A 14,772-nucleotide genomic window follows, 5' to 3' on the forward strand; every position below is an offset into this window, starting at 1 on the left:
TTGTAATCTATTGCACAATTGAACAGAGATCTACAACCATCAATGAACAAATCTAAAAGAGTTCGAGTCATATTCAGTTGTGATTCTTGTCATTCAAAGAAACTTAAATGTGATCGGCTAAATCCTTGTCTGGCTTGTATCAAACTGCAAATTGATTGTACTTATGTTAAAGCAAATGATCGGAAAACAATGGTTACCAAGAAATCATCCAAAATTAAAGAGACTCTAAAGGAAATTGAGTCTATAAAAAGAAGAATTGCTCAATTAGAAGGAAGTTCTAGTCCCATAGACCAATCTACTCCCCCTTCTAATCAATCATACTACCCCAAATATAAAGTCGGAGTTAACCCTATTGATGACCATGATGATGAGATTAATTTCAATTTGGGATTCAGAGAAGGTGAAACTGGTCCATTATTAATTTCCCATAGACCATTCCCTTATTTATTACTATTAAGAAGAGATTTGGGTGCAAGATTTATGTGGGTATACTTTCTAAAACTTATTAAAGAACGGCCACAATTTTATGAAACATCAGTGACTATAGAAAATTTATCTCCACAAAGAAAGAATGAAATTAAAATGAAAACAAAATTGAAATTTGGTCAAGGTTATATACCTGACACAGATGAAGGTCCATTCTCACTTAATGAAATTAAAGAATCAATATCTCATTATGCAATTTCAAGAGGTATTTCCTTCCTAACTTATACTCAAGTGTTTGATCCGATGGTTTCTTATTTTAGTTTAATTCCTCCTCCTTGGGTAAATGAAAAACTCATAGATTTATTCTTTCAACTTATTTTCCCAGCCATGCCAATAATTGATGAAAACGATTTTAGAATGGATTTAGAAAGAATTATCCCAACTTCTGAAGATGGTTCTGCATACTTACACCCCACACCAAAGATTGAATCGGCTAATGATTTGGCACTTTTGGCAATTCATTTAATCATTTTAAGATTTAGTTATCTATCATTATTCAATTTCAGAAGTCCTTGTTCTGCTGCTTCTGAACTATTGAGTTTCCCCATTTCTGTAGATACAACTAGAGTTGCAGAAATAATCATGAAAGAATTTGATTTAGCCAAGAGACAACCCCTTATAGTATTACAAGCAGGATTGATGTTAAGATTATATTTTTGTTATTCTCGTGAACATTTTGTATCGGGGAGTGGAACTCAAATCTCAATGGGGTCAATTATTCAAATGGCATATTCTTTAGGGTTGAATAGAGATCCAATTTGTCTCAATGTAAAATCAGGGAAATATCAAAATTTAAGAAGGAAAATATGGCATTACCTTGTTCGATTGGATGTTTTGGATTCGATTTTATTTGGAACTTCACTTTCAACTGATCCAAAAACTTTTGATGTACCATTACCAGAATATAATGAAGCACATTCAAATTCAAGAGATAATGAATTGGAAGAACAAATTATTGCTTCATTTCATGATTTCCAAAATATGCTTTCAATTTGCTACAAATTGTCTCATTTACATTTGATTGTAAATGGGAAATTCAATGTTAGTTTAGTAACAAACTTGCTTTCTCAATTGGAAGTTGAAACATCGTTGAGATTATCAACTTTGGATAAGCATTTGCAAGATCCTTCATTTACAGGCATATTATGTTGTCGGGTATTACTTTATATTAAATTATATCTAGTTTACAATTATTGTTGTTTATATTATTATTATGAAGCAAAAGGTAGTTCCTTGAAAATGCATTATTTTGAGAAAGTAGTCCACATTTTATTAGTTGATTTACAAGAGTTTGATTGGAAACGAATTGAAAAAATCGACCGTATCGGGGTTGTATTGATGCTTCAACCATTATTTTATGTTTATATTCACTTGGTTTCGTCTGTTTTCCTGACTTTACGGTGTAGGGTTTTAGCTACCATTTATGAATTAGAAAGAGATTCTACCCAAATAGCAAAATTTCCAAATGAGTCTATAGAATCCTTTATGATTCTATTAAAGGACTTTGATTCTTCGATTCGACGTTTCATGCTTCATAAAACCAAAGTATTGATTACACTAGGCGATACATATGTAAACTTATGGCTGCTTACTATGATCCATTCTAATTGTTTGAAACTTCAAGAAAGTATGGATATATTATCAGAAAGTCATCCTGATTTGGTAAAAGTTGCTTTTATTGACTTCACACTGAAAGAAATTCATGATCTTGCAAAGCTTTTCAAAAAGGTCAATTCAAGAACGTGTATAGAACCGGATGATATTTGGACAGGATCAGAAGATGATCTAATTCAGGAAATGCAAGTCAGTAACTTTTGGACTCAAATGAGAAAAATTATCACTGAAGAAATGGTAACTAGTTCTTGGATTGATAAAGCAAGATTATTTAATAATTCAGTCCCTGAGTTCAATTTTGATTTGGATGTTAACAATTTCTTATTAGATAGTGGGTTTGCTTCTGTTTGATCCCTATAGCTGATCGCGTGTTAGTAGTATAATATAGTCTTGTATATAGTTGATGTAATTGTATGTGAATTGTTTTGTCCGAAATTGTACCCAAAATTGTCCGAGGTCCGGCCCAAAAAAAATTGCTTTAGGCCGAGAATGGCGCCAGAATATTGTTTGAATATTTTAGACCGAGACTTCCATTTCCTGGACTCTGAAAACCTTCAGGTCACTCGATTCTTCTCTCAGAAATGAATAAACGGAAAAGAGGAAGGACAACTTTTAGTTGTGATCAATGCTATACGAAGAAAATCAAATGTGATCGAGAATCTCCATGTTCAAATTGTGAAAGAAAAGGAATCGAGTGTAGTTATAACAAATCCAATAAAGAGTCAGCTTCTTTTGGGCTGACTTCGCCAGAATATGATAAAAGTACAGAGACACCCAAAAGACTATCTACCATTTTGATAAAGACAAGCCCTGAACTCTCGCAACCTCATAAGACAAGCCCGAGATTCTTTGGCTTGGTTCCTGATTGTGAAATTGGTCTTAACCCAATTGATAGTCAGTTTGACAAAATTAACTTCAATTACGGCTTTAGACAAGGGGAAATGGGACCCTTGATAATATCTCATAGACAATTTCCATATTTGCAACTATTACGGAGGGATGTTGGAGCACGTTTGGTAATGAATCATTTTATCAGTGTCTACAAGAAGATCTCAAACTTTCTAGACTCGTCAGTGTCTGTAACTAGTTTATCCCCAGAAAAGAGAAATGAATTAGTAGTAAAAGCAAAAATCATTTATGGAGAAGGTTATATTCCAGGATGGGATGAAAATATATATTCTGTGAATCAATTAAAAACTATAATTAATCATCATGCCTTGATCAAATCAATATCTTTTGCAGCTTGTACTAATACGTTCGATACAATGGATTCTTATTTTGATCTAATTGGCCCACCTTGGGTAAATGAAAAACTCTTAGATATCTTCTTTGACAAAATATATCCATTCATGCCTGTGATTGATGAAAACGATTTCAGAAATGATCTTCAACGAATTATCCCAGTCAATGAATCTTCGGGAACTTATTTACACCCTGCACCTAAGATAGAAAATTCATACGACTTGGCCATTTTGGTGATCCATTTAGTTGCTATACGCCTCGCATATGTTTCTTTGTTTAATTTCACAGGGCCAAGTTCTTCTGAACTAATAAACTACCCGATATCTTTGGATGCTATAAAAATTGCTGAAGTTATAATGAAAGAGTTTGATCTAAGCAAGCGGCAACCGCTAATCGCTTTACAGGCGGGTTTGCTCTTGCGATTATACTCAATGTATTCAAGAGAGAATTTTTTATCTGGCGGTGAAATTCAGATTTCAATGGGGTCAATCATCCAATTAGCATATGCCCTCGGTTTGAATAGAGATCCCGGTTGTCTTGGAATTGGTTCAGCAAGGCATCAAAATTTGAGGAAAAAGATTTGGCATTTGCTTGTGGGGACAGATATACTTAATTCAATTTTATTTGGAACTACTTTATCTACTAATTCAAATACTTTTGATGTAGGTTTGCCTCAATTTTCCGAATTGGAACCGAACATAAAGAATATGGAAATGGAACGGACGATTATTCATTCTTTCCATCGGTTTCAAGAATTGCTTACTATATGTGGTAAACTTGCGGATCTTCATTTGATAGTTGATGGAACTGTTGATGTTGAGTTGGTCACTAGCCTAATCTCTCGATTGGAAGTGGAAACGGCATTGAAATTGAAAACTATTGATTCCTATTTGACAAACCCTTTTTTCGTAAATGTATTTTGCTGTCGATTACTCATATATATAAAACTATTTTTGGCATACAACCACTATTGCTTATACTTGTATTATGAAGCTAAAAAGGTACCATTGCTGATATATTATTATAACAAAACCATGGAAATTCTTTTGATTGACATGAATGGGTTATCTTCGAGGTTTTTTTACAGCAAAGAATCACATAGGTATGCACTCTTTCTAGCTCCTTTGTTTCATACATATATTCAATTGTTATTTATAATATTCAGTTCCTTGAAACACAGAATTGGGTGTACACTTTTCGAGTTTCATAACAATCCTGAGACAATTAAACAATTTGACGGCCACTCACCAAACGATATAATGAATATACTACATGAAAGCAATTCCATACTTGGCAAATTCTTATTCCATAAAGTCAAAATCTTGAATAAACTGTCTAATGTATATTTATATGCATTCCGTATTTCGAAAGTGCATTCCAATATTTTAAAATTGTATGATAATAATGAGAAATTGTTCTCAGGCAATCTGCCCGAAACTAGAAAAGATGCAATCATTGAGATTCCGTTAACTACGCTTAGAGAGATCACTTCCTTGTTGCACGGTAATATGACCAAGGAAGATATTGAGTCGAATGATATATGGACAGGTTCAGACGAAGAACTAATTGAAGAAATGCAGATTGATAATCTATGGTTCCAAATAAAGAAGATATCAACTGAGGGAATGGCATCTAGTACATGGATTGAAAAAGCTAGAAAATTCAATAATGCAGATATCAATTTTACATTTGATTTTGATTTATTTGATTCTGTAGAAAATTTTCAGGAGGTAGTGCCATAAGTGGACTTTGATAAACATAGAAACGTTTTCTATATAGACAAATTACCAATAGAAGCAAAAAGATATATTATTCTGTTTCACCTCCGACAAATCTAGTTTTTTGTATTCCTTTTTAAACTATGTCTAAATTCTAACTTTATGCAGCCAATTGTTTTAGAATTTTTTGCAAATTTGGCTGCGAAAATATTATGTGTCTGTGATACAGGATAACCAGTAGATGATTTCATTCACACATGAAAGTATCGTAGCTACTTTCATCAAATACTACGGCACACAACAGTTTACAACCAATTAAAATCCCTTTTATTTTCAATCCCCATATAATACTGAGGTTCATTATTCTGGACCAAACGTTTGTTTCGGACTTTGGATTTCTGCATGTTTTAAGCTAGCGCCAAAAAAAAAAAATATAAAACTTATAAATTTGGACCGAAGTTTCGCCCGAACCATTATTATTTCTTCTTTTTCCTAATCTTATTTCTCTATTTATTCCCAAAAAGTCAATGTACTAATGACTAAACAAAAAAGAGGTAGATTGATATTAAGTTGTGACAACTGTTACTCGAGGAAATTGAAATGTGATCGACAACTGCCATGTTTATCATGCGTTAGACAAGAAACTGAATGTACTTATAGCAAAGCCGCAGAACGGAAAAATCTAGTGAAAAAATCAGACTCAATTATCAAACAATCGGTTTCAACCAGTGCTACAAATGTCTTTCAACAGATCGAAGTTATCAAGAATCAAATAGTGGAATTAGAAAGTACTCTCAGGTCAAATGCACCACCCAGTGTTAATGGATTGGTTGAAAATTGTCAAAGTGGAGTTAGTCCCATTAGCAGTAGTGCCATAGATGAAATCAATTATGATCGAAGTTTTGTTCCCGGTGAAGATGGTCCATTAATGCTAGCACATAGACCATTTCCATATATGCAATTATGTAGGAGAGATCTTGGTGCAAAAGGAAGTTGGCTTCAAATGATTCGTGTGTTAAAAGAAAGAATGAATTTCTTGGAGACATCAATTACTATTGATGATTTATCTGATGAAAAGAAGGCTGATTTATCTATGAAAGCTAAACTTATTTATGATGAAGGATATATACCCTCTGATGAAGAATGTCAACTAATTCCATTCAATCAATTAAAAGAAATTATAAATAAATCTGGTTTATCTAAAGGGATTACTTTTGTACCTGATGCAAATATATTTGATCCAATGACATCTTATTTTCAATTAATTCCACCATCTTGGGTAAATGATAAACTTTTAGATATATTTTTCCATGATATATATCCTCATCTTCCCATTATTGATGAAAATGATTTCAGAAGTGATCTTGACCGAATTATTCCAACTGATTTCCAAGGAAATTATCTTCATAGTGTTCCTAAAGTAGAATCGTCCTATGATTTAGCAATATTAGTTATTCATCTAGTTATCCTTCGTGTTGCATACCTTTCATTATTGAACATCAATAGGTCTTCTTCAGGTTCAGAATTGGTAATGTATCCCGTATCATTGGATGCCATTCGAGCAGCAGAAGTCATTATGAAAGAATTCGATTTGGCTAAAAGACAACCACTTGTTGTTATACAAGCAGGTTTGCTTTTCAGGTTATATTTGAACTTATCTCCTGAGAATCTATTCTCAGGTAGTACTACTCAGAGTTCAATGGGCGCAATTATTCAATTGGCATTTTCACTCGGATTAAATAGAGATCCGATACATATGAATGTTACATCAATTAAAGAACAGATTTTAAGAAGAAAAGTTTGGCATTTCCTTGTGAGAATAGATATATTGAACTCGATATTATTTAATACTACTATTACTACGGATCCAATGAATAGTGATGTCAGTTTACCTGAACTTTCTGAGGTTTTTTCAAACTCAAGAAATATCAAATTAGAACAAGATATTATAGATTCATTTCATAAATTCCAAAGTTTGTTATTAATATGTTATAAACTTGCCAAGATCCATCTACTGGTAAATGAATCTTTCAATATAACTGAAATAATTAGTTTACTTTCTCAATTAGAACATGACGAGAATCTAGAATCAAAGACAATAGTTGAATTATTGAATGGTGATAATTTCATGGACTTATTTACCTGTCGAATGTTCATTAGAATAAAGTTATATTGTTTTTATAACTATTATTTATTATATTTATATTATGAAGCTAAAGGTAATTGTACATTACAATCTTATTATTTTGGTAAATCATTACAAATCTTATTAGCAGATTTAAATGATTTATCTACCAATTTAATCCAAAGAGATGATTCTTATAAATTTTCAATATTCATTATACCAATCCTTCATATTTATATCCATTTATTATTTATGACATTTATTCCATTTAAGAATAGATTAAGTTGCTCAATTGTTGAATTAACCAAGAATCCAACTAGTTTTGATAAATCACAAGGAGAATCCCTTGAATCATTTACTAAATGTTTAATAGACTGTCTGGAATCTATTAGATTCTTTTTATTGAATCGAGTTAAAGTATTAGGTGAATTAGCCGAGAGTTATATGTATTCATTACATATTTCTCATGTTTATTCCAATTGTATGAAATTATATGAGAATCGAATGAAACTGAATCAAGAAAGTTCAATTAAGATTCCCATGATTAAATTATCACAAATTGAAATTGAAAAATTAACTCAATTAATTAGAAGAAATTTACATTATAATAATGTTAATGAGAAAGATATTTGGACGGGGTCAGATGAAGAAATAATTAGGGAAATGCAAACAGAAAACTTTTGGTATCAATTTAGAAGGATTACAACTGAAGAAATGGTAACCAGTTCTTGGATTGAAAAGTCTAAGAATTTCAATAAGACCGATTTTGGGTTTAATTTTAATCTTGAACTTTTTGAAAGTTTCTTACAAGATGATGCATTTCAAGTTAAATAAATAAGTGTCCTTGTGGAATTTGTATTTATACACGTATATGTAATGCTATTGTATTCTATTAAAAATGTGAAAGTCCTCTTTTATACCAAATAAATCTCCATGTAAAATAAACCAATAAACAACTAATGGTTAAACCTAAAGATGTGAATGTAAAATATTTTGATAAACAATTATTAAATAATGCTCTTGCATTCTCAGTACATCTTGAATCAGCATTACTTCCATATAATAATGAAAATAATATTGAACCCGTGGCAGGGGCAATCATAAAAAATGACCAAGTAGATCCCAAGATATCAAGAGACCAAACATCAGCTACAATAATTGGATAAATTGTAAATAATCCACCATATGCTATTCCATTAATTAATGATAATTTCCCATAATCAAATTTAATTTTTGGATCTAAAATTCCATTTGAATATTGTCCAAATATTCCAATTCCAATTATTCCAATTAATAACCATACTCGACATATTGGATATTTTCTATTGGGGGAAGAAATAAAATCTGATAACCAACCCATAATTAATCTAGTCACGGTGGATGCTGCTGCCATTAGACTAACTTGATTAGATAAATCAGCAGTTGGACTTATATTTTTAAGTATTGACCCGAGATTATTTTGGAAACTCTCCAAGGGACCAATATTTAACATTAATGATAGTAATAATACCCAAGTTGAAGGATCTTTTAAGAATGCCATAAATCTTTCATGATGATTAGGAGGATCTAATTTTGAAACTTGTGGAGTTATGGGTATGGCTTCTTGTTGTTGTTGTATTTCCAGTATTGAAAGATCTGCTACACTTGAGCATTCACTTAATAATGCGGTTTCTTCATCGACAATATCAAAGATCAATTCTTGTTCAACAACAACTATTGAACTTGAAATAAAACTAAATAATCCAATAATTAAATATAAAACTCCAAAGAATTTAAATACTTTAAAAAGATCTAATAAACCATTTGATAAATGAAAATATGATAATTTCAATATTTGTGATCCCATTAATGCTGATAATCCATAACAAGTAACTGGTAATGATATTGCCATTCCTTTATGATTAGGAAAGATTCTAGCACAAGTTAATAAACTTGAAAAATATAATGAAGAAGTTGCTAAACCAATTAAACAAAATGTAAAACAAAATGAATATATGTAGACGGAAGGTATTACTTCTTCCAAATCTCCTCGTTGATGACTTAATTGTTGTACTAAATAAGTATTAATGAAATAAGCAGGACAAAAGAACCAAATCAGAAATACTGATAATAAAGCAGGACCATAACAATCAGCTAAATATCCTAAGATTGGTAAGAATAAATACATTCCACATGCTGAAAATGATGCTATTGAATTAATTTGTAAATAACTTAACCCCAAGACTTCATGAAATGAAGTTGAAAATAATGCAAATAATAATATTGATCCACTTACTAAACATGACAACAAAGCTATTATAAAAGCTATCCGTTTTAAATTAATTAATGAAATATGTAAACTTAAATAATGCTTTATTTTATGACTTAAATGATGTAAATGATTTCGTTTATGCATGATGGATACCGTATGTCTATATCTGTCTATATACCGCTACTACTCACTAACAGCAACAAGTATATCTATAAGAAGAAGTATATATCTTATATACTTCCTTTAATGGACAATCGAATGGAAAGAAGAACTAAGTAAATGACTAAGAATTGCGAGATATAAAATGATGAGGAGGCGGAATCAGCTGTCTATGAGCAAAAAAATAATATGGAGTGCAGTACATGACTCTTTTTTTTTCTTAGGTTACATTAAATAATAATGTCACACTATCATTAGATTACTACCTGCTTATACAACGTTACACTACTGTCTCTTTATCTCTTTAAGTACGTATATGAAACAAATACTAGACCATTAAATACTATATCTAAAATAATCTTTAAAACATAAACTTATAAAAACTAAATACAAAATACATAAATATAAACAAATAAATACTTTACTTTACTTCCCAATACTTATATTGTAATGAGTATGTATATCCTACTTTTCAATATAAGTCATAAATTTATCAATTTCACCAGTTGAACCTAACCAAATACCAGATTTATCATGAATTCCTTTTGGTAATATTTCTAAAATTCTTTCACCTTTATCATTAATTGCTTTACCACCAGCTTGTTCTAATAACATAGCCATTGGGAAACATTCATATAAAATTCTTAATTTACCATTTTTAGATTTAGTATCAGCAGGATAAGCAAAAATACCACCATATAATAAAGTTCTATGAATATCAGCAACCATTGAACCAACATATCTTGCACTATAAGGTTTACCCTTTAAATCATCTTGTGGTTTCTTTAAATCTTGAATATATCTTTGAACATATTCTGGCCAATAATATGAATTACCTTCATTCATAGAATAAATAGCTCTCTTATGAGGAATTCTTAAATCTGGTTGAGTTAAAATAAATTCACCCAATTGAGTATCCAATGTAAAACCATTAACTCCTCTACCAGTAGTTAACATTAAATGTGCTGAAGCACCATACATAGTATAACCAGCAGCAACCATTTCAGTACCTCTTCTTAATACATCATTAATTGACCCCTTGGAATCATCTTTTAATCTATAAATACCGAAAATGGTACCAACAGATACACCAGCATCAATATTTGAAGAACCATCAATTGGATCAGTACAAACAGCATAACGTCCGCCACCTTCAAATATAATTAAATCTTCTTGTTCTTCACTAACTAATACCTTAACATTTTTTGAAGATCTCATGGCATTAATAAAAATTTCATCACCAATAACATCTAATTTCTTTTGAACATCACCAGTAGAATTTGCAGTTCCAGAAACACCAATTAAATTAACTAATTCTGCTCTTCTAATATTATGAGCAATAAATTTAAATGCAAATTGTAAAGAATTTAATAATAAAGATAATTCACCAGATGCTCCTGGAGCTGAAGTATGTTGTTCTTGTAAAATAAATCTTGTTAAAGTGATAATATCAGTTTCAACATTCATTTGCTTAGCAATGCTATCATTTGGAGTAGTCATTTCGGGCATGTGAATTTATTTAATATGGATATATATATATGTTTGGAATAAATGGGTATATCTTAACCAAAAGAAATTGAAATTATAAAACTGAAAAGGTATTTAAAAGATATAAAAGAAGAAAAAGAAAGACAAGAATATTTGAATAAATCTTATTCGAGGGGCTCGGTGGTTTATTTATACTTTTGAATAACAGGATTAATGGAAATTGGAAATGTCTATCCCGTAGATTTTTTTTTTAATATTTAATATTACCCCATATATTTTAAAAAGTGTTAAAAATTGATTGGATTGAAAAAAAAAATTCCTAAAATCTCCGGGATGGTTTTTTTTCTCATTTCCTCCATTTCTCATACTTAAATTTAATTTTGTGACCAATTTGTTTTGTCCTTTCCACCGGGACGGAAGGTAACTCCAGTTTCTAAAACGCTTTTACTACCAACACTACCAGCACTAACGCCCTACACCGTTATCTTACACTTTTTCAACAAAGCATCGGGGATGTTTTCCCGTTTTTTATTTTTCTTCTAAATTAAGTAAACAGTTTTCTTTAAGAATCCCGGCTAATAAATTTCAACTGAACGTTTTTTATTTTATTTGTCTTATTGTTTTTTTCACCTTTAAAGTAGTTTCCGAGAAATGAATCTTACTTTCATTAGATCCCACTGCAAATGGATCCNTATTGTTTTTTTCACCTTTAAAGTAGTTTCCGAGAAATGAATCTTACTTTCATTAGATCCCACTGCAAATGGATCCATTTCCATTCTGACTTGAGGTGATTACATGAAATGATAATTATAATGTGTCTTTGTTTACTTTTGTTGATAAATTGATCGATTAATTTCAAATAATAAATCTAATGTATTATTAGTTGTATTACTTTTATTTCTAATTACATCTTTAGCACTATGTTTAGTTCTTTCATTGCCACTACTACCACCTTGACCAGTAGAAGAGCTATAAGAAGATATCTTAGTAGTCCATTGAGATGATGATTCTAATGATCTATATATCTTTATATGTTCCCCTTGTTTATCTTCTTTTGCTTGTTGTAAATATTTTGAAAAATTTGAATTAAAATATTGTAATACTTCTTGAGAATTAAATGGTGGTTGTTGTGATTCAGTAGTTTCGGGTGTTGATGTCTTTTTTATTGGCGGTGATGATGTAGTAGTAGTGGGTGATGATGATTTCTTCTTAGTGACAATTGATGGACTATTACTTTTTGATGATGGATTAATATTCTGGGTTGTAGTATTTGTACTTGTACTTGTGGTAGTAGCAGTGCTTGTGGTAGTATTAGTAGATGGTGCTACTGCTAATTTTGCTGCCCAATCTCCTGACATTGTTATGTATATATAATTAATATGCTATTGCTATTGATGATATGATTTAATACTTTGTAGAACAGTCAACCAAAAAGATATTATGTCAAAATGAGATGAGAGATGATGATAATGTGGGTTGTAAGTCTCATCTGAAATGAAAATGATCTCTTTATTTACAACTGACAAAGAAGCTAAAGAGAAAATGAATTTTCAGTGAAAAACAAAAAGATTTTTTCTGGTGCGCGGTATAACCTGTAAAAAAATAATAATATAATCTGTAAAAGTTAATAATTTGTTAATTTAATTTGTAATTACGTGTCTTTAGTGTTTTGTTCCTTTAATGAACACACAATCTTTCTTCCTTTTCTTCTTCTCATTTTGAGATCAACAAAATTGACAGCACCAAAATAATTGAAAAACTTTCATTCTCTTTCTTTTCTTTCTTTTATCAATTAACATTTCAAAATACAATTCCTTTGTATCTTTTATATATTGGTATATTAATAGAACAAGGATATTATCCAAATAAAAAACACCAATTGAACAATTATAAAAGGGTATATAGTAATATCATCTTTCCCCCCATATAAGTGAATTATTCAACAACCCCAAATAATCAAAACTAATTTATAACAATTATCAATTACTCAAACAGAATAACTAAATCATGAGTGGATTCCGTGTATTAGATTTGGTGAAACCTTTCTCACCCTTTCTTCCAGNCAAAACTAATTTATAACAATTATCAATTACTCAAACAGAATAACTAAATCATGAGTGGATTCCGTGTATTAGATTTGGTGAAACCTTTCTCACCCTTTCTTCCAGAAGTTATTGCTCCTGAACGTAAAGTTCAATTTCAACAAAGAATTATGTGGACAATTATTACTTTATTAATCTTTTTAGTAATGTCAGAAATACCTTTGTATGGTATTGTATCAAGTGATTCTAGTGATCCATTATTTTGGTTAAGAATGATGTTAGCTTCTAATCGTGGTACTTTAATGGAATTAGGTATTTCTCCAATTGTTTCGTCTGGTATGTTATTTCAATTATTACAAGGTACTAAATTAATTAATGTTGATATGAGTAATAAAAATGATAGAGAACAATTTCAAGTTGCTCAAAAATTATTAGCTATTTTATTAGCAATTGGTCAAGCTACTGTTTATGTTTTAACTGGTATGTATGGTCCACCATCTTCATTAGGTATTGGTGTTTGTTTATTATTGATTTTACAATTAGTATTTGCCAGTACTATTGTTATTCTTTTAGATGAATTATTACAAAAGGGTTATGGTTTAGGAAGTGGTGTTTCATTATTTACTGCCACAAATACTTGTGAACAAGTATTTTGGAAAGCCTTTGCTCCAACAACTTCAAGTTCTGCCAAGGGAACTGAATTTGATGGTGCTGTTGTTGCTATGTTTCATTTATTAGGGTCAAGAAAGGATAAAAAGAGAGCTTTAATTGAAGCTTTTTATAGACCAAATTTACCAAATATGTTTCAATTATTAGCAACATTAGTTGTATTCTTTGGTGTTGTTTATTTACAAGGGTTTAGAATTGAATTACCAATTAAATCAACTAGACAAAGAGGTCCTTATGGATTATATCCAATTAGATTATTTTATACTTCAAATATTCCAATTATGTTACAAAGTGCATTATCATCAAATATTTTTATTATTTCCCAATTATTATTTATGAGATGGCCAAATAATCTTTTAGTTAAACTTTTAGGTAGTTGGGATACAAGACCAGGATCTTCACAATTATATGCCAATAGTGGTATTGCTTATTATATGCAACCACCATTTTCAATGACTGAAGCTTTATTAGATCCAATTAAAACTACTGTTTATATTGCTTTCGTTTTAGGTTCATGTGCTGTTTTCTCAACTACTTGGATTGAAATTAGTGGTACTTCACCAAAAGATGTTGCTAAACAATTTAAAGAACAAGGATTAGTTATTGCTGGTCATAGAGATACCAGTGCTTATAAAGAATTGAAAAAGATTATCCCCACTGCTGCTGCATTTGGTGGTGCTACTATTGGTGGATTATCGGTTATTTGTGATTTAATGGGTACTTTAGGTTCAGGTACTTCTATTCTTTTAGCTGTTACTACTATTTATGGATATTATGAATTAGCAGTTAAAGAAGGTGGTTTTAGTAAAAGTATTGTTAGTGGATTTTCTGATGGTATCTAGATGTGTTTAGAATGTGACTAAAAGGATGTGTGTACAATAAGTTGGATCCATACAGACCAGATATATCTATTTATATATGTATGCTACCGTTACAGTCTTTTAGGTGTATTGTATATGTATAATTGTTTAAAAAAAA

At 30.5% G+C, this 14,772-nt stretch overlaps 7 protein-coding genes across 7 annotated transcripts; 4 read left to right on the top strand and 3 right to left on the bottom strand. All coding sequences in view use genetic code 12, as the record gives it.

Moving 5' to 3' along the window:
• Window positions 1-42: 42 nt before the first annotated feature.
• On the top strand, window positions 43-2,451 carry J8A68_005223 (Zn(II)2Cys6 transcription factor; the record flags this gene model as incomplete). Its single annotated transcript, XM_049409266.1, has 1 exon — window positions 43-2,451. The coding sequence occupies one exon, from the start codon at window positions 43-45 to the stop codon at window positions 2,449-2,451; it is 2,409 nt and encodes an 802-aa protein (XP_049261460.1).
• A 230-nt stretch (window positions 2,452-2,681) lies between these two features.
• On the top strand, window positions 2,682-5,084 carry J8A68_005224 (uncharacterized protein; the record flags this gene model as incomplete). The annotated part of the gene is made up of 2 exons (XM_049409267.1): window positions 2,682-4,256; window positions 4,545-5,084. The coding sequence occupies 2 exons, from the start codon at window positions 2,682-2,684 to the stop codon at window positions 5,082-5,084; spliced, it is 2,115 nt and encodes a 704-aa protein (XP_049261461.1).
• Window positions 5,085-5,595: 511 nt separating this feature from the next.
• On the top strand, window positions 5,596-8,019 carry J8A68_005225 (uncharacterized protein; the record flags this gene model as incomplete). The annotated part of the gene is made up of 1 exon (XM_049409268.1): window positions 5,596-8,019. One exon carries the CDS (start codon window positions 5,596-5,598, stop codon window positions 8,017-8,019), a length of 2,424 nt encoding a protein of 807 aa, XP_049261462.1.
• A 58-nt stretch (window positions 8,020-8,077) lies between these two features.
• J8A68_005226 (uncharacterized protein) lies at window positions 8,078-9,580 on the bottom strand (the record flags this gene model as incomplete). Its single annotated transcript, XM_049409269.1, has 1 exon — window positions 8,078-9,580. One exon carries the CDS (start codon window positions 9,578-9,580, stop codon window positions 8,078-8,080), a length of 1,503 nt encoding a protein of 500 aa, XP_049261463.1.
• Window positions 9,581-10,060: 480 nt separating this feature from the next.
• Window positions 10,061-11,104, bottom strand: FBP1 (fructose 1,6-bisphosphate 1-phosphatase; the record flags this gene model as incomplete). The annotated part of the gene is made up of 1 exon (XM_049409270.1): window positions 10,061-11,104. The coding sequence occupies one exon, from the start codon at window positions 11,102-11,104 to the stop codon at window positions 10,061-10,063; it is 1,044 nt and encodes a 347-aa protein (XP_049261464.1).
• Window positions 11,105-11,907: 803 nt separating this feature from the next.
• Window positions 11,908-12,441, bottom strand: J8A68_005228 (uncharacterized protein; the record flags this gene model as incomplete). The annotated part of the gene is made up of 1 exon (XM_049409271.1): window positions 11,908-12,441. One exon carries the CDS (start codon window positions 12,439-12,441, stop codon window positions 11,908-11,910), a length of 534 nt encoding a protein of 177 aa, XP_049261465.1.
• A 755-nt stretch (window positions 12,442-13,196) lies between these two features.
• On the top strand, window positions 13,197-14,636 carry SEC61 (translocon subunit; the record flags this gene model as incomplete). The annotated part of the gene is made up of 1 exon (XM_049409272.1): window positions 13,197-14,636. The coding sequence occupies one exon, from the start codon at window positions 13,197-13,199 to the stop codon at window positions 14,634-14,636; it is 1,440 nt and encodes a 479-aa protein (XP_049261466.1).
• Window positions 14,637-14,772: the final 136 nt, after the last annotated feature.

This window comes from Hemisphaericaspora subhashii, assembly GCF_019202705.1.
Source record: "Hemisphaericaspora subhashii strain CBS 10753 chromosome Unknown scaffold38, whole genome shotgun sequence".
NCBI lineage: Eukaryota > Fungi > Ascomycota > Pichiomycetes > Serinales > Debaryomycetaceae > Hemisphaericaspora > Hemisphaericaspora subhashii.